The sequence below is a fragment of the Folsomia candida genome, unplaced genomic scaffold, assembly GCF_002217175.1.
Source record: "Folsomia candida strain VU population unplaced genomic scaffold, ASM221717v1 Fcan01_Sc007, whole genome shotgun sequence".
NCBI lineage: Eukaryota > Metazoa > Arthropoda > Collembola > Entomobryomorpha > Isotomidae > Folsomia > Folsomia candida.
This window is the reverse complement of record NW_019091199.1, coordinates 4,195,868-4,218,920: the sequence shown is the minus strand read 5'-3', so window position 1 is coordinate 4,218,920 and position 23,053 is coordinate 4,195,868. Positions and strand designations below refer to the sequence as shown.

General features: G+C 40.1%; 3 protein-coding genes and 1 non-coding gene across 17 annotated transcripts in view; 3 read left to right on the top strand and 1 right to left on the bottom strand.

Annotated features, from left to right (window-relative positions):
• The first annotated feature begins 576 nt into the window (after positions 1-576).
• Trnad-guc lies at positions 577-648 on the top strand. Its single transcript has one exon. It is a non-coding gene; the product is annotated as a tRNA-Asp (tRNA).
• Positions 649-5,511: 4,863 nt separating this feature from the next.
• On the top strand, positions 5,512-9,078 carry LOC110852516 (pancreas transcription factor 1 subunit alpha-like). Of its 3 annotated transcripts, XM_035854066.1 has the most exons (6): positions 5,512-5,905; positions 6,002-6,204; positions 6,272-7,150; positions 7,809-8,157; positions 8,238-8,417; positions 8,569-9,078. In XM_035854066.1, exons 4-6 carry the CDS (start codon positions 7,839-7,841, stop codon positions 8,721-8,723), a joined length of 654 nt encoding a protein of 217 aa, XP_035709959.1. In that variant the 5' UTR covers positions 5,512-5,905; positions 6,002-6,204; positions 6,272-7,150; positions 7,809-7,838; the 3' UTR covers positions 8,724-9,078. The 3 variants fall into 3 exon arrangements, with proteins under 3 accessions (XP_035709959.1, XP_035709958.1, XP_021956305.1); XM_035854065.1 differs by having other exon boundaries at positions 6,002-7,150; XM_022100613.2 differs by lacking the exons at positions 5,512-5,905; positions 6,002-6,204; positions 6,272-7,150 and having other exon boundaries at positions 7,331-8,157.
• Positions 9,079-14,951: 5,873 nt separating this feature from the next.
• On the top strand, positions 14,952-17,101 carry LOC110852765. Its single transcript, XM_022100877.2, has 5 exons — positions 14,952-15,410; positions 15,487-15,728; positions 15,802-16,048; positions 16,140-16,238; positions 16,340-17,101. The coding sequence occupies exons 1-5, from the start codon at positions 15,104-15,106 to the stop codon at positions 16,483-16,485; spliced, it is 1,041 nt and encodes a 346-aa protein (XP_021956569.1). The 5' UTR covers positions 14,952-15,103; the 3' UTR covers positions 16,486-17,101.
• Positions 16,518-23,053, bottom strand: part of LOC110852763 (ras-associated and pleckstrin homology domains-containing protein 1) — a 53,137-nt gene continuing 46,601 nt past the window's right edge. For 11 of the 12 annotated variants that reach the window (XM_035853651.1, XM_035853646.1, XM_035853649.1 and 8 more), the window contains 11 exons: positions 22,450-22,663; positions 21,897-22,066; positions 21,599-21,655; positions 21,165-21,282; positions 20,977-21,081; positions 20,765-20,881; positions 20,354-20,610; positions 19,723-19,890; positions 19,332-19,580; positions 18,321-19,255; positions 16,518-18,149 (listed from right to left, as the gene is read on the bottom strand). In XM_035853651.1, coding sequence (XP_035709544.1) covers positions 17,465-18,149; positions 18,321-19,255; positions 19,332-19,580; positions 19,723-19,890; positions 20,354-20,610; positions 20,765-20,881; positions 20,977-21,081; positions 21,165-21,282; positions 21,599-21,655; positions 21,897-22,066; positions 22,450-22,663 — 3,075 coding nt within the window. In that variant the 3' untranslated portion in view covers positions 16,518-17,464. The remainder of the gene's footprint in view (positions 18,150-18,320; positions 19,256-19,331; positions 19,581-19,722; positions 19,891-20,353; positions 20,611-20,764; positions 20,882-20,976; positions 21,082-21,164; positions 21,283-21,598; positions 21,656-21,896; positions 22,067-22,449; positions 22,664-23,053) is intronic. The other variant, XM_022100870.2, reaches the window with a different exon arrangement.

Genomic DNA, 23,053 nt, shown 5'->3' with positions numbered 1-23,053 from the left:
AACTTTTTACGTTGTTGTTTTATCTATATGACATTCAGCGTATAATGTGGCAGGTCAAATTATTTCATGGTTATAAGCTCGATTAACGATTTTTTCTACATTGTCGAAAATCAAATTGTTGAAGTGAAAATCTTTTAATTTTGAGATTCCGAATTGATATATAATTGTTTCATTATGTTGATTGTGCTCATTGAATTATGAGCATGTTTGTGTTCAGTTTTATCTAAATGACGTTAAATCAATGCATTCTGTCCAATATCATTATATGGATAAGCAATTTTTCTTTAATTATCAAAATTGATTGCAAATAATCACGTCTCAATTTCTCAAACGGTTTGACTAAAACCCAGAAATATGTCTCACTTCTAAATTTAAAAGATGTATAACTTTTGTTTATTTTTAAACATAATCTAGTCGGGAATTTATACTTTGAGAACGTTGTCGAAAAAATTATTATTTGCAAGTTGCATAGCTTATCCTTGTTGCATCACTCGACTGACTGCAGAATGCAGAGCAAAAGCTGAAAGTGTTCATTAGCAAAATTACCCTCCTAAAGCCCAACTCGTTCAAGTCTAGTCCTCGATAGTATAGTGGTAAGTATCCCCGCCTGTCACGCGGGAGACCGGGGTTCGATTCCCCGTCGGGGAGACGCTCAAATTTTTTGAAAGATTTTTCTTTCATTTAAAACATTGCTGATTTTTAGGCCTTTTAAGATGGCCTTATAGATTTATCAAGATGTCTGTCTGTCCGTCCGTCTGTGCGTAGGTTTTTGGTGTAAGGTAGTTTCGATTTTAAATGACAGAATCAGCACTCGATCCAACTTCATTACTGTTTTGCCCCAACCAGAGCTTTATGTTCATTTGTCAGGTTGGGCAGTTAGTGGTGCCGATCCCTTGGGTTCAGCCCCTCCCCCCAGTTAAATTTAATTTCGACAATTTCAGACCTTCGTTAGAAAAACCTACTCCGAGCAACTTTGCGGGGCCTTTTAAGACGGCATTAATACCATCTTGGTAGTTAATGGCAACACATTTGGGTGGAAATGACCCCCACTGGCCAACCACTCGACCGATCATGCCCATCTCCGAACTCATCCTTACTTTTGACCCGAAGATGAAGTGTGCAAAATTTCAAGTCGATAGCTTGTGTTTAAAGAGAGTTATCGTGCGTACAGACGGACGGACAGACAGACATCTTGATAAATCTATAAGGCCATCTTAAAAGGCCTAAAAAACCTACCTTGACAGACTTTGTTGGGTAAGTTTGGCATTCTAAAAGTAGTAATGGGCTAATATCAAATTTGCCATTTTATATATAATACGTAGTGCATATGAATGTGTTTTACATTTTACAAAAATCATATGCATCATAGTGGCTGAATGGTTATATTAATTTCTATCCGAATCAAGCAGAGGTTTACCCAGCCCACCAAATTAGCAATTAAGTGGTTCTTGTCATTATTATGTTATTTTATTGAATAAATCTCATGTAGATAATTGAAAATAAAAACTACACACAAAGTTAGATTTGCAATTATTTTGACCATAACGAACGACCCTTGCGGGTCATGGTGGTATTTGTTTTTTTGTTCAAACAGGGCTTATTTTTAGTATCCAAGTACCTATGTTTAAGATTCTAATAGGATTAAGAAATCACAGCGACGATCAAAATTGAGTGAAATTGAATGTGAGTCTAATAGTGTCACCTATTTAACCACGATTAACTGACATCGTTTCTATGGGGTGGTGCCCCATATAGCACGATTGCTTGACTTTTAGTGCCTAGTTACCCTTAACGGTTGCGACAAATGGTCGAGTTACAAATAAAATAATTATTTTTAAAATAGTTGGTGTAAAAGTCCCTTACAAATACACCAACTACTTTGACCTTTAATAACTTTTGAACGGGCAGACATAGAGACTTAATTCTTAAAGATGAAATCATCGTAATTTTTAGCTTGATTTTTTAAGCTAAAAATTTCGAGGGTACTATTTCGAAGATTGAACTTGAAATCTCCAGTGTGCAGCCCGAGTCAAGCTCGCTGTTATCGGTCAAACCGACCATTTTGCATAGAATTTTATTGTACCAAATACATTTTACTAATGCACTTTACGCCTGTTTTTTGTCAAATAAACAATGCGTATTATGCATTGGTGAAAATTTTAACTAAACATAGGTTTTTAGCCTGAATCAGGGCTTATGTACCCGTTATGTCCGTCTGTCCGTCTTGCGATAACTGTCGTAAAACTAATCGTAGCAATATAAATTAAAATAGGAAAAATTTTCCGAGTTTATTAAGTTCGTGTTTTGTAATGGTTTATATACCAAAAATAAATCACAAAATTATATGCACATCGTTCATTACGAGTCCTGCTCTCAGAATAATGCCATCTTACAAGGCTCTGCAAAATTGTTGCCTTTTTAGCCTAAGTCAGTTCTTATGGAACCATCATGTCCTTCCGGAACACGATAGCCAAAATGGCTGAACCGATTTAGCTGAAATTTTCAGAACGGGTGAGACCGTAGGGCTTGATCCATACAGATTTTTCAAAAATATGTCACTCCACTAAGGATGGAGCTTGTCCGTGTCAAGCGAATATATGTCATATTTGTCATATTTGTCATAAATGTCATATTTGTCAATTTGTCCGTCCAATTTGTCACGATTTCAATATGTCCGACATTTATGACAAATATGACGGACAAATTGGACAAATTGGACAAATATGACATTTTGTCTCAATATTCCTCATTTATGTTAGAATTTGTAATTGAGTCTTTTGGAATGCCTCATTGACGTTCGTACATAAATTGATTTAATTCGATTAATTAAGCTAGGAAACATTTTAAAATCCTACCATGGAGTTTGTAGAGTAAGATATTGCGGCTTTTAAGGCAGGAGTTGTCTAAATCTTCAAATAAGGGTACAACAGCAAAAGTAAACGAGACAAGTGCACTTAAACAATTGATTTAATTAATTTACCTATGATACTAATCAATTGTTACCAACTTTACCAATTACCATTTTATCATGCTGAATAGGGAGCGTCCATAAATCAAAGGGGGGGAGGGGTCTGAAATTGGTCACCATTTATCACCAGGGGGGGGGTAGTGGGCGGTAGGCACGTGACATACTACGTAAAGTTTCTCTTTGATACAATAAAGGGTTATCATACATTTGCCTAGGGCTACCACATATGCAAAAGACATCAAGATTTTAGAAGGCCACGGTAGAGGGTCGCTTCTTCTCAGCATTGCTATTTTGATTTGGGAATTTTGTGTAAATCAAGTCAAAGTAAATGCTCCAGGCCAGTATAAGAATCTCACATTGCTGGAGTCGAGCAAGAAAATAAAATTTTTATATTTTGCTGAAAATAAATGTCGATTGCGCTGACAAATATTCATTTAAGAAATTCAATTTGTCATAAATGTCCAATTTGTCCAAGATTTAAATGTCGGACAAATTGGACATTTATGACATTTTGAATTTGTCATATGTGTCATATTTGTCATATTTGTCACAAATTTTAAATGTCTGACAAATTGGACATTTATGACATGTCAATATGTCAATTTGTCAATGACATGTCATGACGGCACATCCCTACACTCCACAAGTTTAAATGCATTTGGTACATTACAATTTCATGGAAAATGGTTGGTTTGACCGACAACCACAGAGTCTGACTCGGGCTCACTGGAGATTTCAAGTTTAATTTTCGAAATAGTACTCTCGAGATTTTTAGCTTAAAAAATCAATCAAAAAATTACGATGATTTCATCCTCAAGAATTAAGTCTCTATGTCTGCCGATTCAAAAGTTATTAAGGGTCAAAGTAGTTGGAGACTCAAACGCCCTTTTTGAACCAACGATTTTAAAATGAATTTTTAATTTGTAACTCGACCATTTGTCGCAACCGTTAAGGGAGACTAACGTTACCTAGATACTTAAAGTCAAGCAATCGTGCCCATATAGAATGATAAAGTGTCAAATAATCTTGCTATTTAACTAATATCCGTAAGCCCAATTTATGCAACTACCTCCTCACAACATGTAAATACGCGACTTTACATTTATAATAAGCAATTACATACTCTTCAAAGTCTTGTCAGTTTCGTCAACCAGCAGAATGCACAACCGAATTACTTTGAATCTCATGATTGTCGCCATTCTTTTCTCCCCGTGCCACGGTAAGCTCAGAAATCCTCATGTTTATGCAATCTGGTCACAAATGTCCATGTTTTTTTAGGGGTCTTATGCTACGATTGTGAATTGTGGAAAGAGGACAGCGTGAGGATATTGTTGGACAATGAAGAGGTGTTAGCGACCGTCACTCAATATACAGGAACACTGGCACCTCTAAATTATACAACAAAACCAGGCGGACCCCCAGAAACAACAGCTTATGTCCCCACAGAACCGCATACACAAGTAACAACACAACTCGATATGCATCCCATTGACAAATGGTTACGATTATTATTGGGCATCATGATAATTGAATATGGATTCAATAATTACGCAGTCGACCGTTAAGCCCTCGACGACGACGACGTCGACGACGGTGTTCGAGAACTCAGTTATTGAGTTAGCCGGGTGTGACGCCAAACGGGAAAAGTGGCTGGATGATGAGTGTCCCTCACTGTTTAGAGGTGTGTAAAACGCATGATAGTTTTCAGACATGTTGATGACGTTATAAATTTCAGTATTTATTTTTTTCAGCATGTTACAAACTGGAGGGGAAGGTGTATGCAACGATGGATAATAAGGTGGGCGTGTTCCAGGTCACCAAACGCGGCTGTTTCCACAACTCCTCTCGCCTTTTGGAGCAAGGCAAGGTGGGAGAGTGCGTGGACTTGAAAACGGGCACCGGTGAGGGCGAAACCGAAGCCGTGGCCCAACTCTGTGTTTGCGACGACAAAGAGTCCGGCCCTTGCAATGCAGGAACACGACTGACCACATGCCACGTCGTCACCTTCTCGTTTTTTAGCGTCCTTGTCCTTGTGACTCTTCGCCTGTGATCAGATCTCCGCAAATAAATTGGGGCCTTTTCTTTCAATGAATGCGTTGCTTCTCTGCGTGTATGTGAGAATTCTAATCCTGGAAGACTTCAAACTAGTGATTCTTAGAGATAATTAATAGACGATGTTTTTGGCGATTGGAGTCGGCCGTATCAAATTAGTGAAACCTACAACAAATCATTGTACAGTTTAATGAGCTAAATAGATGAAAAGTGTGTTTTTTAGTGTTCGCATGCATATGTATTAAAATTTCTACTGATATTTATAACAAACAATGGAGGACTCCGGATGCAATTTCCATAAACTGGACCCCTATTGATTCGCACAATATGCATAAGGCTGCACATATACATACGTACACATACACAAAGGGGACGATACAGTGGTGTTTGTAACTTATGATTATGTATCCAGATTACTGAATATTGTGTTTGCATGTGTGACCTACTTTTGGATATTTCATATTTCAATCTTGGACGCGTCTCTCATTATTCAACTTGTTTTCGTGCACATCAGTCTGTTGCCGATCGAACCATAAATATTAGAATCGAAACCTTATTGCAATTGCATATACATAATTCTCAATAATGGAAAAAATTCGCAAACCATTCCACTTTCGGTGCATCCCGAATCCCGATCCGAAAGTCTTTAAAATTATGAAATTGTGTCTACTGCTCGCTGCAGGTCGTATCATTTACAATCCAACTACCACCTACGCATCCAGGTTTGAAAGCAGATTGCAGTACGAGAACCACTGTGGTGATTTGGCAATAGCGTGTGTCGCAAGCTGTCCCGCATTTCGACACCGGTGCTACGCGTCACATGTTGCGGACAGCATTCGAGAAGCTACAGGCGCTACACCACTTCCCATTGTTCCAATCATTACGGTTCGCCTTTTGTTGAGATTTGCTTTGTGACGGGAATACGCTTGTGAGAAGGTGACGATCAATGGGTACAAAAATTGTGATTATTTTCATTCTCAGGGACATCCCTTGTTGCCCGAGTGTGTGGACGATAGTAAAAATCGGCGTTATTGTATCCGGGCGAAAGACCACGAGCGTCCGGACGATTGTTGTCCCGGGATGAGCTGTGTTCCTTTCAAGCACGTGGATGGAAGATCTTCAGTGCTTGGATACTGCTACTACTTGAACAAGTAGCGCAGGAATAAATTATGTTATGTAATTATGTAAGGGTGTAAAGTCGACTTTATTTATAGCACCACACTAATTTTATGATCAATATATGCACATCAGCTACCAGTAGCGTGCCAGTTGAAACACTCTCTTCCCATCTCATCAGCATATGGACCGTTGGCATTTTTAAGATAACTGCTTACTTGGATTTCCAGTTAGTGGTTCGACTAATCCATCATCATCGACGGAGAGGATTGGACAATAAATGTCAAACATTAGCTTTGATGGTACGGCGCCTGGATCAGGGGCGAACATCGGACTGTGATGAAAGTAAGATTTGTGTGCGTTAATAAAACTGATCCATCATAATCATCCCAGGCATCTGACAGACGCTCGCAGACCTAAAACAAAAGGTATTGTCCGAATCTGCCACATGCATGAGTGACATCTTTTCACCCACGATATGATGAGCACAATGTTGCACGGTGGTTGTCTCCAATCGCCACCTCGACTTAATTAAAATTGCACACAATTTATGTAATCCGTTAACTTGCAATGTGCAACTAGCTATGTGTGTTTGGGTGGCAGGTCCATACTTGTGAACGGGATGAGAATAACCGGGCACCGGGCGAATAAGATAATGTGACAATGACGAGTTCAATTCCTCTAATTTGACCAATGTGCTAATTCCAAATTTAAAGTGATAGTGCAAGTAATTGAATGGCGTGTCGTTGAACCATTAATTTTAGGACTACTCGATATGTATATATATGTGCATAAAAGTGGACTGAATAAGTTGGTTTATTTGGTGGCGATATCGTGAGAATGCTTTTAGTAAGCTATACAAGATTTAGGGAACCAGATGCAGAGTTTCTCATGTACCGGACACGACATGGAGGAATGGAATCGAAACGGAGATTCATTGGCAGATTGGCACATTCAGAGACCAAAACGACCACAATCCGTGAGCTGGTTTGATCACTGGAATAGGAAACTCAGGTAAATGTAGTAATATATAAAATAAAATAAACGTGTAAATTCCTGAAAATAGAACAATTCCACTTGCTTTCCCTGTAAATGCGGATCACAAAGTATTTTGAAACCAGTATTTAATTCGAGTGGTGAAAGCAGGCAGATTGAATGGGTACAAATATTGGTTAGTTTTGGGCACGCGACCAGACTCCGCCCCGACGGCGGATGCGTTCCTCCCTTTCTCCAGCCCCTTCCTTCCGTCGTCCCTGTCCCTACCCGATCACACAACCACCGGGCACTCGCAGCAGAGCATCTCCACCGAACTTTCTCTCTCTCTTCTCTCTCTCCTCTCTCGTATTTCTTGGCCCTTCTCCTGCAAAATGACACTCTCCTCGTAATTACAAAAGCACGTCACACACATCCAATTCACTAAATTAGAGTGAATTTAATTATTTGTAAAGTAGAGTGTTCAGGGTGACTGACGACGGCAGGGACGCACGTCGGTGTGAAGTGGTGACCCACGTCGAGACACGCGTCTCATTATTGCGTTTCCTCTATCGGATTATGTGTGAACAATGGTCATAAGTTGGATATCATAAATTAACTTGTGCGTGTGCATCACTAAACTGTATCACTCTTGTCGAGGGAGTGCAAATATTGACCTTCAATTATATTTTGTGTGCAGTGGTGATTGAAGTGAGCACTCGTCGTCGCCATGTACTCCACCGGAGGGATGGACCACTACGACATGGAGACGATGAACCGACAATTCTTCGAGTCCTCTCACTTTGAGATGATGTCCGACTCCTTCTACAGCAACGGGAGTCACCACGAGAGTTCCTCCACCGACATGGATGACGATTGTGGCGGTCTGTTGGACGATTCGCCGCGCTCCTCGTCCGCGCTCAGTGACCAGGAAAATGTTCGTACTCGGAGGAGAAAGCGCAGATGTCCGGCTCAGCAGGTTCAGCAACGGCAAGCTGCGAACATGCGAGAGAGAAAAAGGATGCAGTCCATCAATGACTCCTTTGAAGGTTTCTTTTTAAAAAATAATGACGTATTTTTACAGGGAAATAAGTAGAAAATTCTACGTGAGCTAAAAATTGCCTTGCAGGTCTTCGTGCCCACATCCCCACGCTCCCGTACGAGAAGAGGCTCTCAAAAGTGGACACGCTCAAACTGGCCATTGGTTACATCAAATTCCTCACAGACATGGCCCAGGCAGACCACGGGTCGGAGAACAAAGGCCCCGCACCAGAACCTCCGAAAAAGGTCGTAGTTCAAAGTCATAGAGGTAATTGCATATTGTGTCGCTTTGCTACATTTTCTAATTAATTTTGGTGCCAAGTACATGTGCATATTTATTATTATGAGACAACTGATGAGAACCCTCTTAAAAAGTCAGATGTACTGATGTTGTTACATGTTCCATTGATTTTTACTAGGCAGTGATTTCGGACCGGTCGGGGGTCATTCGCTGTCTTGGTCGAGCGAGAAAGGAGATCGGTACGGATCATCCGTGATGATTGCGAAAGTGTGGACTCCAGAAGATCCGAGAAACGGGCGATCCACAGGAGTTGGCGTTTTCCCAGATCCGTAACTATCCTCCTGATTAGTTCTAGTCCATAGAATACCCCCGAAAATAATTTATCCATGCTACCAAATGCACATCATCACTTACCATATGACCTTAAACCATTTTGAAATTTCAGCCTTGTCTTTCGAACCACTCTGTAACGAAAAATACTGTAAAGAGATGCAATTATTGTCACGTACATAGATTTTAAGAGAGTATGCAATGTAATTTTTCACTGTACATTTCAAACCTATGTTGAGAAAGGTATTGTTGTGCTGTCCGTGCTTTATGTCCTAGTCAATGGAACCTTAGATTACTGCAGTATATTAGCAAAATGGCAAATAAAAATGCTTCTATTTGAATGACAAAATTTCAGAAATTACAGGTTTTCAATTTCACACACATAAACGTTTTATTTTGAGGACACTTCATAGTCATTACACATAATTAGCGGATAATATCCACGATGGAAACCTATGTGCATATGCATTCGCTCTATAGTCTGGCATGAAGTTCATGAATGATATTCTGGGGAAAGGCTTTTGAGCGAGGCTGGAAGGAAGGAAGGTTGTTTGGCGGAGGAATGAGACAGGTGAAGAAGTTCTCACGGTGGTGGAGGTCGTCTTTGGAAAGGCCTGTCTCTCATATGAGATTGTCCTGCTGCTCCCTCCTTTCAGGGCTCCTTGCTTTCTCCTCTCTCGTGGGAATTATCACCGTTGTTGCCACTCCTGATGCAGCTCTTTCTTCCATCAAGACCGTACACTTGGAAGAAGGATCGATTTTGGTGGAAATTGCAAGTGTGCATGTACAAACGGTGAAATATTCTATCCAAGCAGTGGTGTATATACAAACTTCAGTAGAGTCCTAATTGTAGATTGCCTGTCGTTTGAGGAGAGGAAATGCATAGTTGAATCAGGGTGACAAGCATATGTTTCACCAGATATCATGTCATGTCACAGTTCACATCGTGTTTTTTTTACTATTTTATAGCAAAATTTCAAAGTTGAATCCTATTGCGAGTAAAAAAAATCACAACGGTACGTAATTTGGTGGTTCATGTTGACATGTAATTCGAAGCATTAAATAAAACCTTCTACCTATGCTGTTGTCCCGATTGGGTAAAGCAGCAAGTAAAGTTGGGAACCTAATTAACTACGTGAGGTATGCTATTGCACCCCTGCAATTATTACGGGCAGTACACATATCTGGTGGAGGTAGGAATAAGAAAAGACATCGCGTGAAGCAACAACCTCGGGAGACACATGAATCATAAGCGCCATTTACACGATTTGTTTGGCTGATGTATTGTCCCGTCTGGTGAAACTAAATGGCAGAGTCGAAATCGGAAACGGTAAGAATCAAGCAAACCAACTGGAGTGAAGGATAAGCGATCATCTGCCGATTTCATGCTAGTTTAGACAAACTAAATAATCATGCGTGTCCAACCGTTAACTTACAATTTAAGTTGAATCATTGGTGGCACGCGACCTTTCGTGACCCAGCAGTCAAATAATAGATCACTGCAGGCAGGTATCACATGCAGTGCATTCCTCTCAGTATTTTATTGTTGTGACTCAAACCAGCAGATTTTAAATATTTGTGGAGAACGTCGATAAATAAAAATTTTCTCTTTGCTTACAAATAGGGAAATTTGAGACTGATTTTGTCCTAAGTCTTTAGATTCGCAATTTGTTCTGTGAAAATGTATGCACACGAGCCCATCCAACTTTTCAGTTGGACGACACCGTCATATTTGTAGTGTATGCATATCTAATTCCCTTTATGCCACATCCATCCCTGTTAAGCCTTCACTTTATTAAGCAGATTTACAGCTAACCCCGACAGAATTAATAGAGGATGTCATCGTCACCTTGCTCACACCTGTACAGCGATGACGACAGATTGATCGGACCGGAAATCGGGGAGACCAACCCCTACAACCCTCACCCACGACCCGTCGGCCACTTTCCTTTGTCTTCTCCTGCCCAACCAAGATAAAAAATGGGAAAGATGAGTCCGCAAATGGATTTCCACTTCCTCATTGGTGGATCTAATTGTTAATTGAGTTTTGAGTGCCCATTCCGGCTTCCGAGGAGAACGCTGTTTGCATTTTGAGGAAGCAGGGAACGGGGCAGCTGTGTAAAGATTTGCTGTCCGAGCCTCCTAAAATAACAACGCTTGGCACGAACCGATCCGTCCAATGGAAACTGAACACACTTTATTTATTTGCAATTGTTATGTTTCTCCTCATCCACAAATATTTTGTTTTTATACTTTCGCTTTGAAATGATGCTTAACAAAACAAGGTCCGATTTTAAATTGAGCTATTTATAGTTTACTTCGCACTTCTGCTAAATATGCTAGATTTCGATGAGTCCATAGTCATTTTGTGTGAGGAACATTACGTTAGACGACATTTTAAATTAAATTACAGGCCCATGATCAATACGACTTGGGATGAATGACATGGTGGAATTATTTTCATTTTAATTCATTCCAGTTAGACAAGAGAAATGGTGAATGGGTTATTTCCTCCTCGCTACGTGGACTGCGTGAGGGTGATGGTAAATTGTGTGACGAAGCCAACCGGGTGTTCGGAGACATGGGAGGCGAGACCAATTAAAAACTGGATTAAAAGACTTTATTGTTGAGAGGTACCACCAAGCACCACCGCACAACTGCAACCGTATCAAAATCCCTGATTTCGAGGGAAGTCTTTGGAACCCACCAAGTCTAAATGATTCCATGCGAATATCAAGATGCTAATTTTTTGTCTCTGGACGACAAGTTGGGGATACATCTCGAATTGTAGGATACATATTTATCTGCAGATGTATGCATGCAAAAAGTGGTGGATAGATTTCTAACTACAAATTGTGATGAAAAACGTGAGTCTTCTAGTTTACTTATAGGAGAAATGGTGCATGTACATAGATGAGATTTGAGATAAGATATAGCGTTGCGTTCTTTGGGGTTGGGCGCTAAACAATTGGTGCTAATTTCAGCTGAAGCAAGTGTGTAAATGTGAACAGAATGATGTTATTGTGCTGCCCGGGGAAGAATAATGGTGCACGGATGCGGAGGACGATTTTGGTTGGTGAGTGAGGGTGCGTATTTAGGTCCCTTTCAACAAAGGTAAGAAATGATGCGTGACCTGATTGATTAGCTCCGCAAGAATTATGTACATTCGCAACACAATCGGGGGATGAGGCCACGAATTTCATGTTCCATTCATCATTCGGGGACTTTCGAAAATGAAAAATGCGTGTTTCGAAAAGAGTTTTGGTCATCATGTGATTCGGGGCGCTCTGCAACGGTAATGATTTATGCCGGCCCAAAATATATTAAGAATGTTATTTAGCGTGGTGAAAATTAAAACACTGCACAAACCCTTCCTCGAATATTAGCTAAATTCACTCAACAAAAAACTTGAGTTAGCATGGATGCGAATAGGAAAGGTTGCATGCAGGCATCGGATGGACTCTTGAATGGCATTTGATCCAGATTTCGCTGGATTTACGGATGATGAGACCGACCGAAATGTTGATATCGTCCAAAGGTGCAACAAACACTTGATCAACTAGATTGGAATAATGTGATGAATTAGAACCCAGCTGTGCCCAGTTTACAAATATCCGACTAATCCGGATTGCGCTTTCATTTCATTCATTTTTTTATCGTCCAGAATCATTCCAGTTTTTACACTATTCAAATCTGGGCACTCGAGCTGGGATCATCAGAACATTATATACTGCGATCCGAATTTTGGAAGGGTCTGCAAATATTTTAATGATTTATTTACTACTTTTCTACGTATGTACATATATGTCCTTACATATTTTACCTTGATGTTGATGCATTTTTAGATTAAATTAGTACCCAAATCGTTATAAGAGCTCATTTCCAACAAACATGGAGATAAATATAAAGCTCTCGTTCGACACCTTCGCTGATCCACACCGGGCCCCAACAAAGGAATAAATGGGCTTGAGGTCGGTCGAGGTTTGTCATGAGCCCACATTTCATTGTTGTCCGTGGTGGTGGGGAGGAAGCCCTTTGATTGAGTTTCGGATTGATTACTCACTTCCTGCTCCAGTGCACTGACAAAGATTCCACGCAGCAAAAGAGCCCTTCAGCTCAGGCACAGTTCACCCCACCATCAATTACTTCAAAGCAATTCCTCATTTGTCTTATCCGCTCTCGTTACATCATAATTCCAAAAAAGAGGTACGTTTTATTATTTTTATTATATCATGCAGACGTACATGAAACTGGAACGCATCGCGATCTCTGTACCCTGCAATAAAATAATGAAAGACAAGATCCTGCTCAGGGCTGTGAGTGAGTGACTTGATGAGCGTGCGTGTGGATGTGTGGTGATTCTGATGATGATTATTTTCCAGGGCCTCCCGTGACGAACGAACTCAAAGATTTGCAAACAGTTAGTACTTTCCTTTATGCGTACAAAACACCTGATGTTCACTGGATACAACAAACAAATAAGTACAATAACACGAGTTAGGTCGCTCATCAGACGACCCAAAGCCAACAATGCCCTTCAATTAACAACTAATGGGAATATTGAATAACAAAAAGCTGACAAAAGCCATAAACGGATAACACTTTCCCTTGCATAACGCGCAGAGTCAAGTCAGACGAGTATTACTACTTATGTACTTGTGTATGCATGTAAGTAAGGGCAACAACCCATTTACATCGCTTAAACATCAGTATTATTATTATAAAAATGCAGTCATCTGCCACAAAATGAGTGAGTTGTTGTAAATCTGACATGACATGGCACTGACCTGAAGCTCATCGATTATTATTATGTCACTCTTATGGGTGGGATGGATGTACTTTTGAGCTGTGCACATGTTTCCACAAATCCACACAATGGCTGATTGAAGGGATTGGTTTTCTAAAAATGTGGAAAACATGAAACATAATGCTGAATCATCTTGTAAGTCCAGCTGCCAAATGTCAAAATTATTTTTATTTTTGATGTCATACTGTGATTGTGGAGGGACAATATATCCGTATTTCTTCATTACATAACCTAAACCTCAGCCCAAGAATGAGTGGTAATAGTTTAGGATGTCAACGATCATTACTATTATTACGTATGGTGGGATTCGATTAATTAACTTCCGACTTCCAGTCAACCCTGATCATTCCTAATTTACTGCTAATAATGGGTAATAGATAGGATTTAAGCAATTCAAGAGTTATCCAACTAATTGGAAGCTGAAATAGAAATTGGGAAAATTGAGACTGCGCAAACTCTGGTCGACACTGAGGATACCTGCGCTGTTCCACATGAGTAATGATATTTGTAGTTTACTAAAGATTTCCCTGACACGAAGAAATGTGGTGAAATTTTTAGATTACGAAAATCTTGGTCATGAAGAGACGACCACTAATTCAATCAAGTTGTTTCAAAATAAATGAGAAATTAATGAAACTCAAGGAACGTTGGTCGTTGGTAAAAATTTGACGAATCATTGGCTAACGGTTTTTCAATCCAATGTCCAATGTTTGACGAAAAACTTATTTCAATGGTGGCTGATTTTACATAAGGCTTTTGAAAATCCCGAATCAAAATTAAATTTACTCGTGGACATGTTGCAACTGTTGCAAGCGTTGCTCATTTCGAGCACAAAATAATGCAAATCCTCCACGGCTTGGTTTGGGGTTGGATACCATCAACAATGGGCAAGTTTTTTGGACTGCAACAGATTAAAAAGAACTTGTCACTCAACCCAGTATCCGATTACGTCTCAACTTTTTTATATTTACTCTTTTGCAATCTGCGAATGAATGAGAAAGAGTTGAAAGGGTTCGTCTCGTCACTGTCACCGTTCTCGGAGATTTGTGCACAATTAAAAAATGAGCCACACCTGCGACTCACGGTTGCCGCGTATGTACATTGTACGTACAAATTTACGTAGATATTTGACAGTGTTCCTGACAAATGTTAAATATATTGCACATTATTTCCACTAATGTTTATTTATAATTAATGATTTAAGTCAAAATCAACAACCCCATTTGATCATTATGAATTTTAGACTTAACACACTTGCAATGTTCCCAGATTAGCTTGACAAAAAACATGAATTATTTATTTATGTTTAATTTTAGATGCTAATGCCAAATGGACAACTGATTATTGCTTGAGGTTCATTCGGTATTTACTTATTATCTTATCAGAGCTTATTTTGATAAGTATGAAGGATTCCTCGCCAGCAGAGTTTCAAGATCATTTTTGGACGGTATATACTTTGGTCAATATAAATCCTTTGGGTATTTGTGGTTATTATCGATGTGCAGAATCGTACAGAATCGCCAAGCTGAATAATTATTTACTGCTGTTATAAAACCACCATCTATCATTCGCCAAGATGGCTGGATTCACAAAACAAGGTCACGACGCATCTGTTCAATTTGTGATCGACAATAACGTCACTTTGGGTGGAGGGAAACTTCAAGAAATTTATAACAACATCCGAGAAATAATTACCATCAGCCGTGCCACCGTACGCTTTGGCATATTTGTGACCAGTCCCCAGTCAAGAAGGCTCGTTTCAGATTTGAAGCCCAAAATCAACACCAACAACATTTGGCAGCAACTGAGAGGGTCGGAGGCCGCAAAGCAGACTAATTTCTACGATGCTTGGGGTCTGGCCCTTAATGAGATTCAGTATGATGGTAAATGCATTTCTCGTACGGAAAGATTCCAGAGTTTAATTAGATAATAAGACAGCTTTTTTGTGTTTCTTGGTAGAAATGTCCTACTCTCATCTCGTGTTGTGCACGAACGGGGTGGACACGACGTCCTTCATTTACAATCTGGACTCGGTTATTAATCTTTTGAACCAAAAGTTGGGGCGGAATCCAAAATTGCGAGTGACGCTGATTCAAGCCGGGCCACGCAGTGTCCTTACGAACGCTCTGCAAACCAAGTGCCCGTTTGGAGACAGATGCAGTTGCATCACTGTTCAAGACTCGAATGCTGGAATTCGATCCGTGAGCTTAATAAAATAATAAGTACAAATAATGATTTGTACAGTCAGGCTAAAATAAGTGTATTCTGAGGTAGGGGTTTGAGCAAGTAAAGGCATATGCTAGATTGGAATTGGTGCAAATTTCACCTTACACAGAAGTAACGACTAATTTAAACGCGCTGTCCTTCGGAGGTTTAAGGGGCGCTAAGGGAGGGGCCCAAGTTCAGAGCTATGCTGCTCATAATAATCTTGGTCAAAGTGCATTCATTCAAAGCCACTTGGCTACGTCGGCTGCCGCAAAAGCAAATTCTAGCAAATTTAGTCTTATACAAGCCTCCAAAGGTAGATAGATGCACATTATTTTAATCGTGTGCGCAAGACACCGATGACTAATTTTAATTATTTAATAAATAAATGAATTCTCAATGTACAGAGAAAGTCGTCAATACGACACCGCAATCGTACAAGGTCTGGGTTGGTAATCTCCCCATGGTAAACCAATCTCTGATTTTGGACTATCTGAAACAATGGGGTAGGCACAATCAATTATATTCATGAAATTTCCTCACAATTTAAGAATAAAAAATCAAGAGAACCTTTGCTCCCTCCATTGATGAATGTGTACTTTCGTAGGTGGATGCAAAATCGAGACAATTAATGGATGTCCGACACAGTGGGCAGTGGTGGCTTATGAGAATCAGAGTTCTGTCGAATATGCTGTCAAATATGGCAACGCTTCCACGTTCAGAGGACAAGTGATCAACATCAACAAAATTTAAGAATCTAGCAATAAATTTTTTTTGCACAATGATAATTTTTAATCTTGATATTTATTTCATTTATTTTTTTTTACATTTAACTTGTTTAATTGTTTCATACAATAAGCTTTTCATAATTAATCTATTTAATCAACACATAAAAAATCAACAGTTATTAACGACGCATCTTAACAGATTTAACAAATTATACGGTAAACAATAATAGTATGATCCTATTAATCAATTTGGGTGTATGCACGTGTAATTGGTCAATTATAAATACATAAATAGTTTCTAGTTAGCAATAGCACGGCACTCCTCGTACTTTTACTTCACTTTTAATAACTACTTTCACAGGACCAATACCCGAACGTGGTCGTTAGGAATACAATGATTGTAATTGCAATAGTAATGCATAGTTTTAGGAATATTCTGTTTTCTATTTCAATTTTTATACGTTTTTTGGCACTCGTCAATTCAATAATTAATAGTTGTGAATCGTCAAGCCTAACCATGAAATAGAAAACTGTTATTGTCCGCCGAATTATTTTATAAAAAAATGTTTGTGAAATTTTTAAAAAGTGCAAAACATGTTCCGATAATAATAGGCCACGTATTACTGAAAGTCTCTTCAATGTGCATTTGTTTACGGTAAAGACAGTTCATTCATTTACATATTTAGTGCGTACATACTTGCGTAAAGGCAGCATTAAGCAGTGTAGTTGATTCAATTGTCGAGCTATTCGTAAAACACAAATCCCCTCGATAACAAATTGAACAGTGACAGATTGAAATACACGACGACATTGTGCATAAATTTAGCTTCGAGATTCGACTACAATGCGATCATAGCAGTTAAATACATTGCATAAATAATTAAATATAATGCATTTGCCAACAAATGACAGATGCAGAGACTTGTGTTCAACCTTGTTAAATATTCTTTGATTGTTCAATAATTAAAATTGGTAAAATAAACGTCTCATTGTTCCAGTCGTAATTAATTAAAGACAATGTGAGCGGACAAATGAGTGGAATCGGCACGTTTGGGAACTGGTGGGGGTGGTTTCTTGTTTCGGAGGTGTACAGCATCATATTGATTACTCATTGGCTGTTGACTTTTTCTTCCTTGGAAATTTTCATAAATGATGAGTCCAGGGTTTTGCATCTGGCCTTGATGATTTTGTACAGACTGAAGGGGAGGAGGAGGGAAGAAAGCAACGGGATTGCTTTGGAGTGGAGGAAGTGGTGCCATTGGGTATTGGGGTAGCATCTGGGACTGTTGTGGCTGTGGCACCAAGTTGTTGGGCATTGCGTACGTTATTGAAGAAGTTGACGATCTCTGAGGAGGGGGCGGTTTTGGACTAGAAGGTACTTGGCGAGGTATTGTCGTGGCTGTGTTGTTGTTCGCATTCGGAGACGATTGAACTAATTGAGGATTCATACTTGGCAGATCCGCAATTGTGTTTCCGTAATGCTGCGAAACCCAAGCTTGGACGTGACTATTGTTGACGGGAAGAGGGACCATTGGTTCGCCGCCTGGTCCAAAATGGTTTTCGCCATTTAAACCGACAGCACCAACGGTTGCAGCATCAGGTGCAAACTTAAATCCCAGTACTTCTTGAGGAGTCGTATTCCTATCTGTATGACACTTCTGGGCTACTTGCCACTTTTTCTGCATAACTCTGCAAATTGAATCAACAAACGATTTTAATTTATTGTCATTTGTATTTATGAAATTTGGATAACATGTAATCTGGTCGGCTATGTAAACCAAACGAACAGGATGAAGAGGAAGAACCAGAGACAATAAACATAGTAATTCCGATATGTTTAATGTAAAAAAAATTATTTACCTTTGCAAGTCAGTCAAGAAGGCTTGTGGAGGCTCTTCTAATTTATTGGGAAGACTAGAATTGGACCCAATAACGGGTAATGATTCGTCTACTACTTGTGTTTCCTCTTGGAAACTGACCGTTTTCTTTGGGGATTCGTGCTTAGATGTGGAACCGTAAATGGGATCAGCGGTTCTGATTTTGAGTCTCTCGGTGAGTTCTGTTGCAAAGGACACGCCTTTCTTTGGTGGGGCACATGGAGGATTTGGGATATTATTGGGCACGTTAAATGGTGGGAGTGGCTTTTGCGAAACGTTCGTCATGAGAGACATTGGTGGTGGGGGTTGCAAGGCCACACTATTCGCATGTGAGGATGAAGAATATATGGAATTGTTGTCGAGAACCATAGTTGAATGAGGTTTTGCTGGCGGAACAGGCGGTATTCTGCTTGGTTTTGGGGATCTATCTCCAGCTAAGAGTCCAGTCAAGAGTTCTGGAGGAGGAGGTGGCAGACTGTCGTAATCGATGACATCTGCAGATTCTTCAGCAACTGGAGCTTGTTTTGGTGTACTCGAACACCGTTGCAACGATCCAGACGGAGGCTTTCCTTGAGAAGAAAGTTGGGATCTTGTCGCCGTCCCATGTTGCTGCTGTTGTTGTTGATTATGATTGGGCATGTTGTTTGCATAGATCTGTGAGGATGCTGAAGAATTCGAAGAGGCAGAACTGTTACCGCTGAGACTTCGTTTCCTTTGCAGCGTCATCGTACCACCGTTGTTGCTTTCTCCAGCACCGGAATTTACGTTAATAAAGTCACCAACAATGGAACGAGTGTTGAGTGTTAGAGGAAGTTTAGGCATGAGTCCTGTGGAAGGTTTCCGTTTGATCGTTCCACCAACAGGACAATCGCTTTCAAAGCCTTCTTCTCTGGACAAGCTGGGTGGCGGAGGAGGCATCTGCGTTAGAAATTAGTTTGTTAAAACCATCAAAACTATGTGTATATGGAGGAAATGGAGTAAAGAAGTTAATTACATTAGGATCCACAGCGATTAATCTAGTTTGACCCATTACTTCCTCTGGAATACTTCTGCAGTTGTTGTCTTGTGGAATTTGATTCGAAAGAGTAACTTTCATTTGTGAGTCTGGCTGGGTCATCCCGTGCTGATTGATGTTCGGTTGAGGCATGCATGCTAGAGAAACACTGCGACCGAATCTGTCCAAATCCTCGTGAGCCAAGTCTTCCTGTAAGGTTCGATAGTTTTCCCAAAGTTGCTTCCCATACTGCAAGTAATTAATAAATGTAGTTTAATTAAAATTTTAAAGGGGTAAACGAATTACTATTTTCTAAAACAATCCTCTACATAAGTATATACATAGACCGTTCAGTAATATGAAAAATTAGTTGATAATTTGAAAAGCTCACCTTTGCAATTCTCAATCCAGTCATCCACATTCGGAGCGTGTCGGGGTCTTCAGCGCACAAATACTTCATGTGACGATGTGACTTTACTTGAAGTCTTTCGGGTTTTATGACAAATCCGAATTCCGTTGGAGCTTTAAACTTTTTTCTCCAGCCGACTCCTTGGTAAGCCTGTGTGCAAAAGAAACAAGGAGATGAGTGTCACCACAAAACATTGAAACAAGTTCACATGGGGAATAATCCACCACGATGCGGACATGTTGACATCATCCTTTTCCAAACAACGCAACCGAGAAGGAGCAGCAATAAAGATTTGTTTGGGGATCGAATGTTTGTGATGATGAGCTTCGGAGATATGAAGGGAGAAGCCGCAACACGAAAGGATCAAGTCTCCAGTTTATACTACGCTCTTCCGAAACGTGATTTACATTGCTCCACACGGATTTACGATTTCACAACATTTTGTCAACAGAAATTGCAAAAGCAACGACGATTATTTTGTCAGTAATCTCGTTGAAACCAAACTTAAACCGAGGTACAACACGAATTGTTTTGCTGTCGGCGGATGAATTTGTACTGGGAGAAAATAGGAGTGGGATTTTCACTCTGTTGCTGCATTGGTACATCTGCATACCTGCTGGTTGTGGTCGATGGGGGTGAGGCAGACGAGATCCTTTGAGGATTTCTTGTAATAAATCCCCGATGCCCTTAACGTAAACAGAAACTTCTTCCAAGCTTTCTTCCCTTCCGCCTTGAGATACAGCACGCTCTCCACTTCAGGAACGCCGACCCCACCGTGATTGAAAAATTCCTCCACCAGTGAATTCTTGGTGTGCTCATCCAAGCAGTCACCCGGCTGTGGAATTTTCTCCCCCAGAAAGTATCGCTGGGCTGTATACAAGCATCGATAAAGTTAAAAAGTTATACGGATTGGATCAATTCCTGCTCAGGATCAGTTCTGACCACTTGTTGAGTCAGTGCAGGTGCCCGACACTGAGCAAAAAAAGAGTCAAAGTAAAAAAAAATAATCAAAAAACTGATTTACGATTGAGGAACATGTCGTATTTGTCGTCCTTCTCCATAAAGTAAATTTTGTTCTTCGAGTCTCTCGGCCACATGAGTAGATTTTCAACCATGTTCTCATGGTCCTCAAATATGCGGTCTACGAAAAAAAGAAAAAGTTGTAGCAAACACTTAAATACGTTCTTTAAATATGCAAATTATCATAAAACACGAGTCTTAAGTCGTCCTACTTACCCATGTGAAGATGAGGGAGGTGTTCTACCAGGGCCCACTTGGACGATAATGTGACGTGATTCTTATCGGACAGAAGGGCCAGCACTCGACCACATGTCATGGATTCTGTAAAGGTAGTATAATTATATAAATTGAAAAGATTCTCTGTCCGGTGATAAATATTTTTTTAATGGATAAACAATGCTTACCATCCACCATCAGGGCTTTACTGCTCCCGTCCAAGGAGAAAGCTTTCACGTAGAGTCGAGTCACCGACGCCGCTCGCATCTTTGCCAGTGCCACGCGGATTTTCTCTGCTTTCTCATCCTGCACAAAATAAATTCCATATATATTGAAGGAAGACTGGTGGGTTTCGTCGTCGTAAATTACTTTAGTGCTTCACACCACCCTCGCCTTCATGTAGCACAACATGTAATGACAATGCCACAATTATTTATGGAAGCAACCCACCACTACTACAAACAACCAACCAACCTGCATACCAACGGAACAACATGGATGAAAGCCTCAAAAGTCATAAATAATTAATTGTTCATGCAAAGCGTAGATTATTGCACGTAAGCTTCAGCTGGTAGATACAAACCACAGCAGACGTTTTGTTGCAATAAATTCATAAACTTACAGGAATAATACTTTCCTCGGCCACTAATCGCAATCGAGCAGTCACTAGATCCGCTAACTAAACAGCACCACATAAAATTTAACCAAGGTAAGAAAAATCAGAAGAGCAACCCAAAGATTTATAAATAAGAGTCGGATAACAATGGAAATTATACAAAACAAAGCACCCACGCCCCGTAAATTTAAATAATCTAAGAACCCATTAAGACGATGTAATAGTCTAATAATAATTCATGTATTGCGTAATAAGAAAACTAAACTAGGCACAAGATTGAGACTATTGCAAAAGGGGAGCTGACCTCTGAAGCGTGTAGGACATTGGTTGGAGGTGGATTAGATTTGTTTAGGGCACAACTGGTGGTGCTGCTCCCACTGCTGGAGCCTGCGGCCGACAGAGAACTTCCGCTGGACAAGAGGGACGCATTGTCAGAGAATCCAGAGTCATTATCCGGACTGTCTGTCCTCACTCCTGACATCATAAATAGAATTACATATTAGGACATATTTCAATCAAATGTGGAAGTGTGCTGTAAAAGAGAGAAAGCCCGACGAAACATAATCTGGAAGACATGACTTTGCTCTTGAAAATCTCTTCAAGTTCACTTCCTTTGAATATCTCGGGATGAGGACGACGTGTGATGAATTGAAACTGGAAATGTCCGCAGACTGAAGTAACAAGTATTTTAGTTGGAAAAGTCGAGATTCCTTAGGACTTTCTCTCGTGGAGAGATTTCGTGAGACATGAGAAGCAAGCCTCATCATGAGCCAGAGGGAAGTAGTTCGAGATAGAAATGTTCTGTTCTTATCTTTCTACAGCACAAAAACTTGATGAGAATAATAGTGCACACTCACCACTTTCATGTGCTTGGCCAGCAGAGCCACCAGCACCACTATTTTTGCTCTCGGCTGTAGGAACTTCCAGTAAATTCGGTTGTTTAATCTCTCTGTCCAGGCTCATCTGAAGGGCTGAAAGTTCTCCCAGGATCGCATTGAGCTCGTCTTCTTGTGTGTCCTCCAGTGTGGCCTGTGAAAATCGGAATGGGTCAACAGGCCTGGGTTCCATGTCCTAGAATCACATAAAAATCATGGCAGATGAGTCAAATGTTACTTTTGAACGCTCAAATCAAAATAAATCATCCTTAACAAGGTTGGAATTTATTTTTTTCAAGATTTCTATGCATCAAAAGAAATCCGGCGTCGTAAGTGTTCAAATACTCGCAACGGTTAAGATGGAATTGAGAAGGCGATGCCCTCTTTTTGTAATATCTAACAAACCAGCCAAGTATATGCACTTGCACTCGAATTGCCTATCTTATCAGGAAAGGTTGAATGGTTGAATAGGAATCTGACTGCTTCTCCTTCGCCATTAAGCTGTCAAAACACTTCCATGAAAATTAAGCCCACTGCACAGCTCTGTCCAATATATGTGCAGGATCTATGGCTCTGTCCTGCATGC

Bases quoted from the DNA above. Each gene is read 5' to 3' on its own strand.
- LOC110852516 (XM_035854066.1), top strand. From the start codon at position 7,839: ATGTACTCCACCGGAGGGATGGACCACTACGACATGGAGACGATGAAC. The intron at 8,158-8,237 runs GTTTCTTTTTAA...ATTGCCTTGCAG, and splicing joins CATCAATGACTCCTTTGAAG to GTCTTCGTGCCCACATCCCC. The intron at 8,418-8,568 runs GTAATTGCATAT...GATTTTTACTAG, and splicing joins CGTAGTTCAAAGTCATAGAG to GCAGTGATTTCGGACCGGTC.
- LOC110852765 (XM_022100877.2), top strand. From the start codon at position 15,104: ATGGCTGGATTCACAAAACAAGGTCACGACGCATCTGTTCAATTTGTG. The intron at 15,411-15,486 runs GTAAATGCATTT...GTTTCTTGGTAG, and splicing joins TAATGAGATTCAGTATGATG to AAATGTCCTACTCTCATCTC. The intron at 16,239-16,339 runs GTAGGCACAATC...GTACTTTCGTAG, and splicing joins GGACTATCTGAAACAATGGG to GTGGATGCAAAATCGAGACA.